This window comes from Mycteria americana, chromosome Z (genome assembly GCF_035582795.1).
Source record: "Mycteria americana isolate JAX WOST 10 ecotype Jacksonville Zoo and Gardens chromosome Z, USCA_MyAme_1.0, whole genome shotgun sequence".
Classification (NCBI taxonomy): domain Eukaryota; kingdom Metazoa; phylum Chordata; class Aves; order Ciconiiformes; family Ciconiidae; genus Mycteria; species Mycteria americana.
In genome coordinates this window covers 7,438,551-7,456,894 of record NC_134396.1, presented here as the reverse complement: position 1 = coordinate 7,456,894, position 18,344 = coordinate 7,438,551, and the positions used below count along the sequence as shown (strand labels likewise).

At 41.7% G+C, this 18,344-nt stretch overlaps 1 protein-coding gene across 4 annotated transcripts in view; it reads left to right on the top strand.

Annotated features, from left to right (window-relative positions):
• The window catches only part of LIFR (LIF receptor subunit alpha), a 201,632-nt gene that overhangs the window by 21,968 nt on the left and 161,320 nt on the right, over positions 1-18,344 (top strand). For all 4 annotated transcript variants that reach the window (XR_012779038.1, XM_075527469.1, XM_075527467.1 and 1 more), the window contains 11 exons: positions 504-624; positions 2,640-2,791; positions 4,529-4,692; positions 5,520-5,694; positions 5,976-6,245; positions 8,327-8,456; positions 10,285-10,448; positions 11,901-12,046; positions 14,853-15,018; positions 15,201-15,271; positions 15,700-15,913. Coding sequence is in view for 3 of the 4 variants with exons in the window: in XM_075527469.1 (XP_075383584.1) it covers positions 504-624; positions 2,640-2,791; positions 4,529-4,692; positions 5,520-5,694; positions 5,976-6,245; positions 8,327-8,456; positions 10,285-10,448; positions 11,901-12,046; positions 14,853-15,018; positions 15,201-15,271; positions 15,700-15,913 (1,773 nt within the window). In the remaining variant the exon portion in view is untranslated. The remainder of the gene's footprint in view (positions 1-503; positions 625-2,639; positions 2,792-4,528; positions 4,693-5,519; positions 5,695-5,975; positions 6,246-8,326; positions 8,457-10,284; positions 10,449-11,900; positions 12,047-14,852; positions 15,019-15,200; positions 15,272-15,699; positions 15,914-18,344) is intronic.

The window sequence follows — 18,344 nt, the reverse complement described above, 5'->3', positions numbered from 1 at the left end:
ATTCTCCATAATGCAACTGTGATAGTCTGCCTATGCAGTTGGTGTAAATGTCTGCATTGAGACCTTCTTGCTGTATGCATCAGCTGTCTGCGACAATTTCACACATTATCATTAATTGCCCTTCTGTCATTAATTGCCCTCCATGTGGGACAACGGAGGAGAGCAAAAAACTCATTAAGTTTATCATCAAAGCTTGCGGTTTTGCCATTGGCCCAAAGCCTGCCTCTTAGGCTAGGCTAGGAACGAGTGTTGTGGAAAGAGACAGCTGCCTGTGTCGTTGCACACAAGTATAAACCCAGATTTTAGGTACTTCTAGAAATCTGGCAGTCTGTGGCTGTCTGTTATCAGGCACACAAATCATTCAACAGTTTTAAAATACTGGCCAGACATGCATGCAGTAAAAAATGTAAAAAGAATGGCTATAGATGTGAACAACAGCAGTTGTTTTACAGTTGGTCATTTTTGACCTGCAGTTTGTGACATTATTTCTTACATGATTTCAGGTTCTCTGGGGCACCCCCAGAATTTGAAATGCGTAACACACAATTTACATAAAATGATCTGTACTTGGGATGTCTCTCCTAAAGGAAGACGTGGACAAACTGACTTTTGCTACACTACCAAGTAAGTCCCCTGTTTACCTGGTTGAAAACTACCAAATTGTGATGAAAGTATAGTTATTCCTCAGTCACTGCCCATGGAATTTGTGATGCTGTTGTTTCCAAGCATCTCCCCATCAGTTTTCCTTGGGTGGTGCTCCCTCCAGGCACTGTTAACTCGGGCAGTGGCGGGGTTTCTGGCAAAGTATTGTTTCATGCTAGCCATTCTCCTCCAAAAATCTCCTGCTTGCTCTCTTCAAAGGACTGGAAGATGCTCTCCTTTACTTAGACTTCTCTGTGTGTCTGCCTAGCCCTTGCTCAGAGTTTTCATGAGGGACATCTTCATACCAGGTTCAATCCAAAAGGAAATGATAGTTGGAAGAAGCGAATCCTGATGTTATGGGCCAAAGCAGTAGAATATATGACATAAGTGTTGAGATTCACATGTGGAAAAACATGAAAAATCTCTTGGTGGCTGTCTTATAACCTTTATAAATTTTAAGCTGTCTGGAGAGCATTGTATTAGAGGAAACGTAAAAATTATTCCACAATTACAATAGCTTTTCTGAAGTGAATGCAAGTTGAAAATTTTGAGAAACGTTAAAAAAATTTAAATCTTCAGTGTGTTTTTCACTAATGAGAACTACATGTGCAATTCCCCATGCTGTGGGTCTGCCAAATACTTATCATGTGCTAGGGATGAGTTCAAATCCTTTTTGCATCTTGATCCTGCCCCCAATCCAGATATTTGTACTGTCTTTTTTCCTGTAAATTCTGCAGGCAGCCCAGACTTGTCCTTGGGGTCCCAGGGCTTGGCTGCACTTCTTCCACCTACATGTTTGATTTTCTGTGTGTAGTTATTCCTCCTGCATTGCCAGCTATCATTTCTATACAAAAAAACCACATATATGTGACATTGTGGCCAGAGTTCAGGAGTGTAGAGTTCATGAGGTACTGCCCTCTAAACAAGAACAGCCATGTAGCTGCTGCTGTTTCTCCTTAGCAAAGCAGAACAGGCTTGGGTCCCCGAAGCAGAGAGGCTGAGGGCTGAGCTTAGTACAGACCTCCCTGAGGGAAAGAGATTTTGTTTTTCAGTTGCCCAGACATCCTCTAATGATATGTCAGTACAGAAAAGGAATAGTCTTTCTGAGCACTCCAGTCTCAGCTGGCCTTCACTAGCCCAGAGTCTTGTGTGAATCTTAAAAGTTCAGCCCAAGCTCTTGACTCCAGCTGATGGGAGCTCCAGGGTCCTGTTCCAGTTCATAAGTGAGTAACAGTCCCTCAGCAGGAAGTCTGGCATTGTTCTCCTTGCTTTCCTTCCTCCCACCATTCCCCCAAGAGGAAGGTCTGGATTTTTCCAAACTTTTTGCCTTCCTAGTTGCATATCAATGATAATGAGCCAAGAGTCTTGACCCATCCATTATTGTTTCCTTTATGTATCTACGACCTCCAGACAAAGGCCAGATCACGTTGTGCTGAGCACTGCACAAACATTGTGCACAGACTGTGTTTCCATCTGGGGTCTTAGCAGTTCTCTCCCCTGCCTTCTGCTCTTTCCCTACAAGCTGAGCAGCAGAAAGGAGCTAAAAGATTTGTTCTGAGATGGGGACACAGATGGGTGAACCTGCTCGTTGCACCCATATGCCATCACTTCGAGAAGAAATGGAGGGAGAGGGAGTCAGGAAATATAAAGGGAGGGGGAAGTACTGTTGGGTTTTGGGGGGGTTTATTTTGCTTATTTTGAAATATTGATTCATCATGACTATAGGTTTCAGAAATGTGCCTCTTGCTTAAAAAGTCATTCACTTTGAGGTGTTCTCTTAACAGCTAGGTAGCTGCATTATACTAGTGCGCAGGGAATGCCTGTTAATCTGACACTAACCAAAGCCCATGCAAGTCTCAGTCCTTCACAGACTTGATATGGAGCTCTCTGTTATATTGCAGAGAATTTGTGTTTTATTAGTGCCCTAGGAATAGGACTTTAGTTGCCTTAGCTTTGTATCAGCTGAAATACCTGCTTAATCCTCTCTGTCTTTTCAGTGACCTCCCCCCTCCAGTGTGTTTTAAAACTAGGGAGAAAAGGGTTGAGATTCCAGTCCCAGAGAGCTCCACCACGGTTACAATAACCACAAACAGCATTTCTGGAACTGCTTTTGCTACCAAAGAATTTGAAATTCACAAGAAAGACATCTGTAAGTATCAGGTTTTATAAGGCCTTTATACTGTGATTAACAATGCTCCAGAAGTGTATATACTTGCAGTTTTCTTTGGCAGTGTTCTAGTATGTAAAATGTTGATGTGCTGAGTCCGTATGAATCTACCATATATAATAGGTTGTTTTCTCTCCCCTTTCAGGGGAAAGAAAACCCCTCTTATCCCTAGATCATAGCAGAGAAATCAAGGGCAGAATGTGAGGAGGAAAACGAAGTACAACACTGTCACATCCCCCTAACCACTCTTCGCCCTTTTTTTTCCTAATTGCAAATTAGGAAGGATTTGTAAACAAGTTCCTAACCTACATACTGAAGTGCCTGCATGGGGCATAAAGTGCATTCACTCAGACTTGATTTGGGAAAGGGAGAATAAACTTCCTAGTGCCTGTTCTCCCATTTTAAATGCTGAACTGCTACAGAATTAAGTAGTTTGTTCCTGCAATTTCACAACATTTTAAGGGCAGTTGTATGTCACTCCTGACAGGATCATATTTTCTCAATATATGCCCAACTTACCCATTCTGTTCAAATGTATATGAAACTGAGCAAATACATTTATGCATGGGAGGTAGGCTGTATCATATTGGAGTCATAGATAAGTTAGACTTTCCCCACTTCCTTCCTCCCAAAGGAGGAAATTGTAAGCTGAAGATGGCATTGACACCATCTGCCACACTTGCTCATAATTTTGTCTTTGGTTTCGGTTTGCCTGCTTATTCCTTCAGTGCAGTCAAAATCTAGAGTCAGTAGCACTTCTTATCCATGGCTCAGTTTTCTTTTCACTTGAGAGCAGCTCAAGAGCTTTAACACAACACAACTCAAAAATGTGTGGGCAACACACTGGGTTCTCCAGCATCTTGCTGACTCAAGGCAGGATGGCTCTCTCAGGTTCGTCACAGGTTATCCCAGGTAGCATGTTGGCTGTGCTGAACACTTTGCAGGCTCTCAGAGCCTTGGCCAGGACCAAAGTTGGATAAATCACCCATTTTAAAAACAGGATTTATCCTGCACCAGGCCTAATGAAGTGCCATAATGCTTGAACTGCCATAACCCTTGCCTGCTTCTCAGTCTCTTGCTTCACCACCACCCATTCGTAGAAGAGGTGCTTCTGTTTAATCTCCCTGTCCTGTCCCCATCACCATGTCATGCCTTTAATATTTCCTTTAGCTTAAAATAAAATTCCCCATGATCCTCTTCAGAGCCTCGTGTGAGCTTCTTCCGCCCTGTGCTGCTTCTCTCCTTTCACCCTACTCTAGCTTTTGTTGCAAGTCCCCTCTTCCCTACTGGTCTCAAACCCACTTCTTCCTTTGGGGGATTTTCCATCATCCTCCCTAGATGTGTTCTCATGTACACTTCAAAGACTGTCGCCATGTCTCCTTTATCTCCGCGGCACTGAATGAAGGTTGTGAAAGATATGTCCTCCTTACTGTTTGTTATGAAGAGTCATATTCACGATCAGTTACTCACACGTCTACATGTTGAGATGTTAGAAGAAAATGCTACCTGGTGACTCATTAGCACCTGTGCTTTCCTCGGAACTTTCATGCTCAAGGAATGACAGAGCCCATCTTGTTCTAATTACAGAGGTTGAGTTACATGTTTGTATGGCTACTAGCCAGTTGAGAGCAGAGAGATGTGGCTGTTAAACACCTGTAGGGCTGGTGTTGCTGACTAATGACTTGAATATGGCTTTTTCTCCCCTCTCTCTTTTCCAAGCATTTGTTCCTCTCACTCCACGTGTTCTTAGTTTAACACCTGACTTTTCAACTTCCACATTAAATCTGAAGTGGAGTGATAATGGATCAGTCTTCCCATATGGACTGGATGCCTTTTGGCAGATTCAGATACTCCGTAAAGAAGCAATGGAAAAAGTCACACAAGTAAGTCCTTTACTTCCTTTATGAAAAATATATATACAGTTTTTGCCCTCGGTAATATTCTGGGAGGTCATTTGAAGAAAGCTGAGAATAATGAAGATTGTAGAGATTTGCAGAACCTGAGTGTAGTCATGCTTCTGGTAGGTAACTTCTTGTTAAGTTTCAAAGTTACGAGGACACTGGCTACTATACTGTCAGTACTTATTCACAGTCACAGTTGTTTTGTTTTTTTTAAATCTAGTTCAATTTTTTAAAATTAGAACTTGCTTATGAATTTGGCAGATATTTTACACCGTTATCTCTGCTTTGCTTCTTCAACAGTGTCTGTCTCAAGTCTTGGTGGTCTTTAAATGTTCAGTTTGCTTCTTTTTTTGGAACCACAGTTATTCTAGGCCAATTTATAGCTCTGTTCTATAATTTTTAGGAATAGAGAAAGATAAAATGTGCAGCCTGGGACTAATATTGGAAGAGTTTCATTCTGGAAAGGTTGGAACATTTCCCTGCCTGGGAGGGGCCCAGGATACTGGGATGCAGTATATACCTTTTGAAATGCTTGGCGAGCTTCCTGTTCTCCCTCAAATGTCTGCCCTCTGGTATTTCTGGCTGGCAGTCTACCTGGCTGGTGGGCTGTTTAGCATCTTAGGCTTTTGTCCAAGTAAATTCACAACACAACTCAAAGTTAGGTGGGACACTCCAACCATCTATCAGGATTTTGTGATTTACTTCACTTAGTTTGCCATTCTGTCCACAGTGGGGAGATTATAGGTCATTGCTAACAGGTGTTCATAAACTCTCTCTTGGTTGTTTTTTTTGGGGGGAAAACCTTGTAGGTGACTTACTATTCAAAACTGACTCATGAAGACATCATTCTTTCTTGGAACTGGACATCAGATATGCCTTTGGAGTGTACATCGCATTATGTGAAGATTCGCTGTTACATTAATGTAACACAGTTTGTTGGCCCCAAGGATTGGAGTGACTGGAGCCCAGTAGAAGAGGTCCCTGGTATGTTTGTTCCCTTGCCACCACATGGACTTTGATTGCTTTATGAAAAGCAAGCCAAAATCAGAGGAAAACTGTTAAGCAGTCATGGGCTGCTGCTTTTGGGGGTGTTTTGATGAGAGGAATAATGCAGTCATGAGTTAATGAAACCTAGTAAACATTGACTTGTATGCATTGGAGTACTCCTAAGTCATGTTTTAGCTGATCAGCACCATGTTTATAGCAAATTGTTCATGTGAGGTTTTTCTGTTTGTTTTTGTTTTCTGTTCTTCCTTCTCTGCTAGGAAAAGATACCGAGCCCAATGGGAGTGGGGTGTTTCCTCAGGACACCGTGGTCGCAGTAGGTTCAGATGTGACAATTTGTTGTGTCCATGAAGAAGGACGGCAAATACAACGGATGACTTATGGACCAGAAATATACCCAATGATACATCTGAGCAGTCGGAGCAGTGCAATCAGAGTGCTAAATGCCAGTGTTTCAGATACCAGTGGGACAAATGTAGTGTGCATACTGTCTGAAGATGAGATGGATGGAACTGTCTTGTTTGTAGGATGTAGGTATCATTATGTTTACTAACCGTAGGAAAATCAAGATAATTTTGAGACTCCTAGGGTTCTGCTAGGAAGCAAATACTATTGTGGCTTTTTTATCCCTGGCCTTTGATTTCTGAGGGTGAAGTGGGATTGTACTTGTTTGATTTCACTGTGGAAACTGCAGCCCATGGAGAAGGCACCAAAGCTGGGAGGATGAGGAGATACCCATGTACTTCTCTTAGAACCTGGCCCAGTGCTTCTCTCCTTGATTTCTTTTTCTAAGGCACTTCTTCATGATCTGGAATACTTAGTAGTTTATTGCCTTATGAAGATTCATCCTCAGTCTCTATCAGTTTAGGTTTACACATGTTCTAGTTTGGTCGATGACAAGGCAAGAGTAAGAGCAAGAATTGTAAGTGAAGACATTCATTTACCAACTAGTCAAATTAAGACAATAAAACAGTTAGACTTGCAACAACAACAGATGCTCATCCAGGGCAGTAGCTCCCTGGGAGCTAATTACAGCAAAGGAACCCAGCTGACAGTTCCTCTTTCCTGGAAAATCTTCTGAACATTCTTTTAGTATTTTCTTTAAAGATACTGAATCACTGTGTGTCTTCTCATTGTAACCATGGCAGCCTCAGAAATCTCTTCCAGATACAGATACCTCTTAAACTACTGAAAGTACCTGGTTCTTCTTTCCCATAATTGGTCACTTCAGAGTTTTGTGTTTTCCCCACAGGAGTTTTGAGAGTTATCATCTTCCAATAGCTGCCCATTAGAACCCTGTTCCCCGTTACAAATGCCTGCCTTTGAACTTAGGGTCCTTGGGGTTGAGAGAAAGGAGAGGAGAGACTGGACTTATTTTGAAAGTGTGTTCCCAACTCCAGCCTGTGCCTCCTGTCATTGACTTTGTGTATTAAGTGTGTGATAGCAAATGCAAAACAGAATCCAACCTTTTATACTTCTCAGTGAGATGTCATTTTTGCATCATTTGTGCAGTATTTGCTTTTGTGGGAGAATCTTCCAGGTAAAGAAGTCAGTGGTTCATGAACAAAGGGTGTGATAATCCCATACGTTTTTCCCATACAGTGGTTTTTGAAGAGCTGGGATGTGGTGAAGTCTGTTTCCTGCCAGTGTTTCTTCTTGCGGTACCTACTTAGTGGGAAGGGAGAGGACTTGTCGTTATGCTTTTGCTGATTAGAGACATTTGGGGAAGAAAAGGTAGAGGAAGTAAATGTGTATGCACACCACCTTGGTTAAGCCTAGGCCTGGCAAAACAAGTGTTCTTTTTGGCCCGCTGCTCATAACCTGAACTAAGCCTGCCACTGTTGCCTCTTGTGTTAGTGCCCCTTCTCTAGGGCAGCTACGTGGATATTACTGTGCTACCTTTTGGAGAAGAGTGTGTAAGACTTGAAATAAGTGCTCCGCTTAGTCTCACATTAGCATGGTTACCCTCTCTGTTGGGAGCACTGCCCATCTTCTCCAGGACAGCACTCAACACTGCTCTAGTATGGAGCAAAGAACAAGATTTAAAAGAAAGATGGGCACTTCCAAAGCAATGGTGAAGAGGACAAGCCCTTCAGGGCTTAGCTTTAACTTTCAAATTCAGTGTGGAACTCATGCTAAAGGGAACATCTCCTTGACATGACTTCCTTGGAGAATTCAAAGCAGCAGTGGGGCTGGCATGTAAGAAAATGTTACTCACAACTGCCAGCATTCCTGTATTGCTCAGCAGCTAAACTGATGCTCAGAATTTTGGAAAAGTCTTGGCAGAGTTTCAGTGAAACACTTCCAGGTCAGAGCCTGGAGCTTGTGAACATATTTGCTTGTGATTTACCAGATTACCCACCCACTTAGAAGCCTCGAGTCAACTGTTACTCACATGGGGCTGATAGTAATTATCCATCTATTTTATTGGGATTTTTTTAAAGCATATTATTTATATGGTTGGAGCGTAACTATTACCATGTATTTGTGAGGCACACAATCTAGACCCAGCAAAAATGAATGGTGATGCTTTCCGGAAGCTAGCGTCCCAACTGTCACACTAGGATGGCAAAACATCAGCTAACTGTTTTGGTTTCCTTTCATGCTACAGATGCCCCTGATATTCCCCAAAACCTCAGCTGTGAAACATCCAACTTCCTGATAATAAAATGCACCTGGAAACCAGGCAGACCCAGTGGACTATACGGAAAACGAAGAACAAAGTACAGTTTATTTGAAAGGTAGAACAATTCAGCACTAAAAGGAGTAAAAGGGTAGAACTGGAATATATCCATTGCTGCCTGTGACGTACTGCACCATGCCTATTTAAATGAGATAGTCTCCATTGTTTAGAGCCTAAAAGACTTTTCAAGAGTTTGTGGAAGTTGAAACTAAACTAAACTTGGAGGACCCTTGTCTAGCTCTGCAGATTCCAAATGGGTATTAAGGATGGCTCTTCCCAAAGATTTATGCCATTATGAACTCAAGAGAAAATAAAGCGCTTAGTGTGTCAGGCTGCTGCCAACATGTAGATAAGACCCATATGAAAATACAGGGAGATAGTACGAGTCATTCACTAATTTTTAAGATTTTTTTATATGTAACCTGTGTCAGATCACCTGTCGGACATTTACTGAGCTTCTGCTATGCAGGATGACAGAAACTCACCAAGGAACAATTGTAAGACAGGCCATGGGGCATTTCCCCCATGCCACTAAGGAAAATAGCAATAAGCCTACACGGTCTCCCAGCATTAAGAACTAGATAGTGTAGAGCAGGCAAAGTGCATGTTACCTGGAAAACATTGAAAGGGACAAATAACACTGTCATCATCCACAGAAAGACGTGAAGACTGGTGTCCCACTAGTTTGTCTTACATCATAGGCCATGTAAAGCCTTAAAACCGAAGAATCATTGTTTTGCAATAGCACTTGCAAATGGGATTCCTTGGTGGCTGCGATTAGAAGTTAGTGAGGAGTTAACAGAACTGCTGTGGCAAGGAGGCTCCCCCATAATGCCAAAGGAGCAGTCAGGGAAGGGAGCCAGGAGAGGCCTGAGTCACACAAACTGATGGGAAATGGAGTCTCATGGTGGCTTTGAAGCAAGTCAGAGGCAATGAGGATTGAGTTACGGTCACAGATGTCGCCCAGGACGCCAGTGCTAAAAAAGTCATTGGGTAGGGTGCAAAGAGGTGGACAAAACAGAGCAGGTATTCAAAGGAAAGGCAGTCACTGGCTGCCCATATTCAGCTCATAAACGAGGGTGTAGTTCAGACTTGTTTCACTCAGCCCAAAGCTGTGAGGAGATTAATGTGATGCATTTCAGGGTAAATATTCTTATCCTTGTGCTCAGCCCACACTGAGCTATTGGAATAGAGAGTGTGGTGTGGAGAGAGCTCAGAGCTCAGCTAGAACACAATAAAAATGCCTGAAGGAAGAAATTAAACTTGTGCTACTGAATGAGAGGTTTACACAGATTGTAATTAAAGCAACTTCTGTATACGTGCGTACATACAGATACGCACTTTATATTTTACCCCGAAAGATGTAACTCTGGCTGTTACCAGGCTGCCTCTCCTGCTTTTGATTTAAAAACGGCTGGGACTAGTGGATGTATCCCAGGTAACAAACCTTAGTTTAGATTTGGCAGGGCTGATGGAAAGAGGTAATGTGTGTCGCATCTCCCTTGTTCAGAAAGCAATTAAGAACATTCTTTAAATGCAAATGTATGCTGATCTGAACAAAGATACTTTAAATCAGAGTCTTAGTTGTGACTTGTAAGGTGGTTTTACAGGACCTACCTGTTTTCCAGGCTTTTAAGAAGTGAGAAGATGGAAATGTTATGCTAGTGGAAGAGGAGAGTTTCACGTGAGAACAGGGCAAGTCATGACTGATGCCACTTTAACCTGTGTTGTGGTGTTAGATATGCTTCTGCAGTCAAATCATTCTGTAAGCCATGTGTCAGTGAACCCATCGTTCTTTACTGTGTTTTCAGTCTAGACTTCTGGCTGTTGCTAGAAATTATCTTATTCAAAAATTAAGTTGTGTCCTCCCCCTTTTTACTTTGTAGAATATCTGGTAAAAATATTTCATGCGAAGTCAATGAAATGAACAGAGAGCGTGTGTGTGGCTTTCCAGTATTGGCTGATCAAAAAACCTACGATTTCACATTAGGCGTCTCCAATCCTATCGGGCAAACAGAATCATCACTTTTGGTTGATTTAACTCAAAGAGGTAAGACTTAAGAATTACAGAGGCAAAAAGATACGTTTACTGCATGCTGACCATTTGTTTGGTTTGGGTTTGAAGAACTCTGACATGGTATACTTGTCATTATTTTGCTTTATTGTTACCAGTATTTTGCTGTGTTTGATAATTTGAACTCAAAAAGAAAAGAGCTTAGGACGTGTCCTGAGGCAACGATTAGGTGTACAGGGAGATGCCAGTTCTCGACAGCAATGCTACCAGATTGGGTACACTGCTGTGTGAATAAATCCTACTTGTGATCTAAGAATTAGCCAGCTGCTGTTTATGTATTACTTCATATTCTATTACACATCAATAATTAAAATTTAGGTGTAACTTTATGAACTGTGACTGACCCTGTATTTCAGTGACTGCTTACAGGGCAAAATATTATTCAGGTTTACAACAGCAGGATTTGGAGCATTAAAAAAGTAGCACTAAAAGGTAAAAAGTATTAACAAGAGTATTATCTGCTATTGGTAACAGCCATGATCGTCTGCTGTCATGGTTTGTAGAAAGAAATTACTTCTTTCATTAAACCTTCAGTTTAAACAAGGAAAGGGAGAAGATGATGACCTTTCTAGTGCTGTCTTCCCCGTCCTTTTCCATCTGCCTCCACAACCACAGCTGAGGATTCAGGGGTTCCTAATGGTTACAGAATTCTGCTGTTCTCTCTGAAAAACTGAATTTGACATTGAAGATGGTGCAGTTTTTTGTCCCACTTCAACTAGCCTGAGATTAGAATTGTCAGAGTAAATTGGCAGGTCCTAAAAAAGCATAATTTATTTCTGTTAATTGTAAACTAGGCTGTTTTGCACCCAGTCGATACGACTGCTATTTTCTATTTGTTTCCTTTCCTTTCTTTCCTTCACTGTCCACTTAATTCCCAACATACAGTACATATTTCCTTAAGGGTAACTGGACCAATTCCAACAGTAGAGATTTTTTCCTCTGATAGCTATGAATAGTAGTACTGAATATTATTGAAAAATACTATGAAGGGAGTTTTGGGGAGGGAGAGTTTGTTCAGGAGTCCTACCCTGTCGTGGTCTGCAGATTTAAAGTTCTAACTTACAAAGTTCCCAGAAGGTGAACAAAGTTGAGTGAATTTCATCCATCACTGTGGTCCTCTGAAATAGCTTGTGTTTCACTTTTTAGATGAAGTCAGTAGGAGGGGAAATGTTTTTCTGTGTCTCCAGCTCCTTATCACGCATGCTGTTACGCTCAGCCTTAAGTAAATCTGTTCCGATGTTTGATAGCTGAGAAGAGCGTCAGGAATGAGACTGCTTGCAGGTGCCTTCCCAGCACCAACTCTTCTAGTTGCTGATCAGATCACTTATTTATCCTTCTGATTCTCTTTGATCTTTTAAAATCAGATTTTTCTGAACTAAAGTGAATGTTTTTTTCTTAGAACTGAGGGTTTTTTCTTTATTTTTTAAGTTCATCCAAAAACTCCAGAAAAGTTAACTGTTTCTGGGAACAGCTCTACAAGTGTCCGTCTGCGTTGGTTTATAAATGGCAGCTTTGCTGAGATCAGGCTTCTGTGTCAAATTGAAATTAACAGTGGTCACTCTGAGCGAAAACTGGTAAGTGTTGCTTTTAATGGATTTTTTTTTTTTTTTGGCTCAGATGTTGATCTTTTTCACTGAACTAATTACATTTCAAATTCTTTTCTCTCTAAGAGCTTCATTCTGATCATCTTATTAAATGATTAATGTGGTAATGACTAGAAGTTCATCTACTAAAATCAGAAAAGGTTCTGCTCATCTCCACTGTTGCCTGCTTTCTTTTTTTTGGTTGGTTTTAAACAATTTAGAGGAAAGTCAAATTACCCACCATGTTATTTGGTACTTGGAGAGTGTGCATAGTGCTTCATGCTGACCCTTTAGGTACCAGTCCTTTTGCTTTGTCCTTCCTTGTGCAAACTGTATCAACACACACTTGTTACAGGATGCGCTGCTGCCCTGCAGACTTCCACAATGGTTGTTTCAGATTGCCTCTTGCAGTCTGTAGCTGAATGTCATCTCTTTTCTTTTTTTTTTTTTTTCCCCCCTCAGAGAAGGGTTCATTTGCTGGCTGTCAGCAAGTGGCATGCACGTGGCTGTAATACAGAGCTGCTAAACCTGCTCGTATGTCAGTGGTGTAGAGACAGGATAGGGAAGGATTCTCCCACTGGGCATATCAGTAGGTAATCCCCAGTGAAGACCTCTGCAGCTGGAGAGAAGGTGGTATTTCTGGGTGGGGTTCAGATTTTCCAGCATTAAGGCTTCCAGCTGCTGTCTGGCTTTTGTGCTCTGCGTCACCGACTGGAGCAACTTATTTACTCTGCTGACTCTCAAGAGGAGCTTAGGATACTAATTTAGACACCAGCATCAGGGACTGAGTGTAGGTGATGGGAATCTATCCTCTTCTTCTGTATTGCCTAACTTAGTGTGGAGTGATCTGTGTCACTGGGGAAGCCTACTGGCAGAACTGCATGTTCAGTTGGCCTGATCTTTACCCCCAAATTCTGTGTTTGTGCGTTCAGATGGAGTATCTCTGACCAGCTTGGGTAGCACATGCTGAATTACCAGATCTTGGTGTGCAGAGCCTGAATTTGTAATTTGAGCACATTAACTTCAGAGGCTGCTATTTACAATGCTTGTTTGATTTTTAGCAGGAATCTTCTGTTACTCACTGCATTTAGTTGCCTGTTGGGCACAGCCGTTGGACACAGCCTTGAATAAAGTCACTCAAGCCACAGAAGTGATGCAGCTAAGACTGAAGATAATCATAATATACATTGCCTCTAAAATAATAGGGTAGTAGTTAATGTATGCTCTGTAAGAGTATTTTTAAAATACTTCAAAAGCACTTAATGATTATGGAAGCCTTAAGCTTTTATATTTTCTCTGTAATGACATGTATTAAGTAGTACCCAGAGATTAGGTGCTGCAAAGAAAATCGTGGATATCTTTGGAAATAAAAGCAGACGGAGCTGGCTTTTAGATGTACATAACAGCTCTTGACAGATGAGCTCTGCTGGATTTTGGTGTATAGTCTGAGATACCATCACGCACAGTTGTCTGTATTTCTCTGCTCCCAACAGTTGCTGCTTCTAGAGCAGTCAGCAGGGGAAACAAACACCCGAGTGTCACCCACCCCCAGCTCGGTTAGCTTAAACTGCTAAAAAAGTAGGTTTGCACAGTTCTGTCTAGCCACAGTTCTGCTGCTCGAAGCCTGGGGCACACGTTTGCTTGTCAACTCTGCTACCAGGTTAGTAATCTGGGGCGGTGGGAGATTGTAAGGTTTTACGCTGCCAGAGCGGTTTGATTCACTGCACCTGTATCAGAGCCTGCAGCTACAGATATTTTGAAACACAGCAGACAGCTTGGTAGAAGCTTTTACAGCCTTGTTATGTTGTCTCTGGCTGCTTAATAAAAAACTTTCAAGAGTTCCCTGTAATAAACAAAAGTAGCTGTGGAATTGTTATGGGGTTTTACATGGCATTTTGAGGATGTTTTCAGAAGCTTTTCCATCCGTATGAGAGATTATTGGCTTTTTTTATATTTTTCAAGTTGTCATTTGGCTTTAGAAATGCACAATTAGTTGCAGCTTAAAGTCACTTGGAGTCCAGTTTTTGGCAGCTGTGATGCACATGTGTTATAATTAGATTCAGTAAAAAATATTCCCAGGGTTAGGGTTTCTTTAAGTAGTCATGAAACTGAAATACCCTCTAGACTTGCACTGTTTTAAGAATAATAGGAGAGACAAGTCCTGTCGTAAGAGCTGTGAACAGAGATCACCTGGGTAGTACTTGGATACTGCCTGTTGAAGGAAAAAGGACTGCCTAGGAATAAGACTGCGTGATAAGCATCTTGCTCAGACAGACTGTCTTTAGCATGCTCCTGTGTGTGTCTTAGGAAAAAGGCCACCCAGTTTGATGTGCACGTGCACGGTGGAAGTGCCGATTCTGAATATCAGGGGTGAAATCCTGGCCTGCCTCGCGTGAGCAGAAGTCTTGCTGCATATAGGAGAGGGGGGCTGGACAGGATAGATGGGAAGCAGCAGCCTGCTGCTGTGTGCAGGCTCATCCCGTTGAAGGCTCATCAGTGTTATCTCTCCTTTTCATGCTGTACCTCTCAAAGGTGCTACCTACTGTCATATTTCAACTTCTGTGCTATATATGACTTTATTTTGGCAGCTGGCTGAAAAATTTTCCTTTGTTTAGGGTGACTGCATAGGGAATATTTTTCTCTTTCATTCATTTCTTTGTAGGGCTTGACGGCAGCTTTTTTTTCCACACTTGGTATTTTTCGAGAAAAATGCAACCTTTTCAGGTGTTAACTTTCAGCATAATCTAGGAGCAAAAAATATGTAAGTAACATGTCAATTTCTGTAAATTTTTAACAGCACAATGTCTCCGTGCCTGGTGGAAAATTCTCAACTTACACAGCTCAGCTGAACACGTTGCACCCATATACCAAATACCAGTTCAGGGTGCGCTGTTCGGCTGCTGACCACTTCTGGAGGTGGAGTGGCTGGAGCAGGATAGAGGAGCACATGACATTGGAAGCCCGTAAGTTTATTTAATTCTTTGAAGATAAAATGTTGAACTTGTGAAGCCATATATTTTAAAATTAGCCATCTAAAAAGCTAACTTTTTGATAGATGGTCAATTGTCTACTGTGCAACTTGGGGGGAAAAAAAAAACCAACTTTTTTTTTTTTTTCCTTCTCCCCCCTCCCCTCCCCCCCTTAGCTCCTGCAAGAGGACCAGATATTTGGAGAGAGAGAAGTCCTTCTGGAAAAAGTCTAAAAATCTTCTGGAAGGTAGATAGGACTCTTAAAGTTTTAAAGTATTATGTAATGTAACTCTATGAAACTATTTCCTTACACATTTATAAATGAGTGAAGTTCACAGTCAATAAATCGGACTGCTTTTTTCTTAACTTTTTATAGAACCATCCATTGAGACAAATATTTTTCCCCAAATGAGAATATTATTAAAGTTTTGTAATGTAAACATTGCATCGAGAAGCATTCCACATGAAGAATTAAATTTTTAATACATCCCAACTGAAAATTAAAAATTTACAAACTTATGTGTTAATTCTCAAAGTCACGCTTGAGTAACTGTCTTTTCTGCCTTGTAGTCCTATACACTCATCAGACTAGATCAGGACATTAAACTCATATTACCCTATGTCTTCTTTTGTTTATTCCATTTTGGTTTTAATGCGCTCTTTGTCCGTTCATAGCCTTTGTCCCTTTCTGAAGCAAATGGAAAAATAGTCTCTCATGAAGTGTCCTGCTACCTGCTAGAGACACCACTGGAGTATAAAGAAGTCACTGAACCCTCAAACAGTACTGAGATAAAACTTGGGAAAAATGACTGTGTAATTAGTGTCGTAGCCAAAAACCATGCAGGCTCGTCTCCTCCCTCTAGGATAACAAGTGTGGAACTTCCAAGCGGTGAGTGCTCCCAGCAGAGAGCTAAACACCTTCAAAGCTTGGGGAATACCTGGGAGAGTTTTTTATTGAAAAATAAGATGATACATGCTTTGTTTGTTTGTGTTTTGGTTTCTGGTTTATTTCCCCACCCAAATCTACTGGGTGGGGGAAGAAAAAAATTGCTGCTTTGCTTTTATGGTAGCATCTCGCCAATTAATTGTGCTGTCTGCATAACAGGAGGGTGATAGTGTGCAGTCTCTGCAGCTATTTGCACTTTTCTGGATGCCTCCCAGGAACAACAAGGATGAGGCTTCAAAGCATTAGTGTCAATCTCTGAAGTCTAGGGAGCTCAGTTTATTTCTGTGTTCTTACTGAGTTGCTGAAAAGTGTTACATGCTGAAGAGGATCAGAATGAAGTTTTGGGGGTGTTGTGTGGCTTTTTAAGGGAAGAATTGTCAGTTCAATGCTTGTGAGCTCTGCAGGAGAATATTAATTGGGCTGGTTGGTAAAGTGTTGGCACCCTTGTGCTAAGAGCTGGGCTTTGAAAAGGAGGTAGGACTTTAGCTTCCCAATTAAAACACTGCCACTCTTGCTGCGGGCTTTTGTAAAGGGAAATAGCTGAGCCAGATAATGATTTCTGCTCCTAACACTGAGCTTGGGGAGAAGATAATATTGCACGTGGCTAGTGAGAGTCCATGCTTCCCTGCACGCCAGGAAGAGTGTATCTCCCAAAGCCCAAACCTTTAGCTCCAGATCTGGCTGATGCTGTGCAGGAAGGACAGATTTACACAGCGAGGCCCCTCTCTGCTTGTTTGCCAGGAGCACGTATGGTGCTGCTTCTCCTTCCCCACCCAGAGAACAGGTATCACAGCTGCCCGTCTTGCAACTCGGGTTCTGATAAGACTGCCATCTCTCGCAGGAAGAAACGTGCTTTAACTGAGATTCACAGTGAGAGAAATACAAGTTTGTTTCTATGTGAAGGAAGACCATTGCTCTTAATGTTTCTTGTGCTTTTCCAAAACACCAATACCTAAAAGTATATGCTTAGTCTGCTCCTTGGGGGGAAAAGTATGGGGCAGTTGAATGAATGAATGAATGAAAATGCTTTTGCAGCTCTCCTTCAGCAGTGAAAGAACAAGACTCTGGGAGTCGGGGAGGTCTCTGTAATAGGTTTGTGGTGTGGGACAGCTGATGGCAGCTGGAGCTTTGCGTTCATTTATAGCTTTCTCTCGGATATCTGAGGTTCCCTTTGCTGTTACCCAGCTTGTACTCGTTGAAGATTTGCTCCCAGGTTGGTATAGGAATTATCTGAGTCACTGGCTGGAGTCATGAAAGATGACTCATTCACTGAACTGGATGACATTTCTGCCCAAACATCTTTTCTGGCTGCTTCCTGTGTACAGTCTGTAAGTGCTTTTAATGTCCGTAAGAGAGCAGTGGCTCTAAAGCTTGAGATCTGCTGAGGTTTTGTGAAAACTGAAAACACAAACAAAGGGTACTCTGGCTTAATTAATTTGTCACTGTCTCTGAAAAGTGCTCTGCAGGCAGTCAGGGCATATAATCTGTCTGTTACAGGCTCCCCTACCACAGTAGCCCTGTAGTGCTAGTAGTTATTTGTACTAGTCTAGGTTGCAGCTATAAATACACCAAAACGGGCAGTGCTGCCCTGGGTGAATTTCTAGTCATCTGGCTCAGGAAATAAAATTGAGTGTGGTGTATTTAAGCATTTTTTTAGAGAGTATGTGCTCACTGTCAGTAAAAAGTCATTCCTGTAAATAGGAAAATTAAAGCACTCTAATTAGAAATATGCTCTCTTCCAGTGTCATAGAAGTGTAGTTTCAGTGGATGCATAGTAGTTTTTTAGGGAAAAGTATTGAAAGGCTTCTGGAGTTGACTTGTCTTTTTTTAGTCATGTGTGTCTTTCTTGCCATGAGCAAGCTAGAAAAGGATTGTACACTTAGCTGTATGTTAAGATTATTTAGAAATAGACAGTCCTTCGACATTCACAGCACATCTGTGAGAGTAAAGTTTTTACAGCACTGCTTCTTAAAAACTGCCCTTGCCCTTCAGCCTTCCATAGTTTATGGCTTTAATAACATGAAATAATAGACTCAATAGGGAGCATAAATGTGAACACTGAAAAAGGAAAAACTGAAACCCTGAGATTGTTTTTGCAAATTTTTCATGGGGCCACAGCTGTTGTGGTGGCCTTTGGAAAACATCCCTTAGCTCTGTGGGGTCCCATCTGATGGACAGCCGTGGAGGGAAGCTGCAGGAATCAGAAGTCGTTCCCAGATCTGATCACTTCAAGGGCAGCTAAGCCTCTGGTAATCAGAATACAAGAAAAATAGACTAAAGGCAAACCTTTTTTTTCTTTTTTTTTTTCTTTTTTTTTTTTTTTTTTTAATTTACCCCTGATAGACTGGAGCCTTCATAAAGTTCACCAGGGACT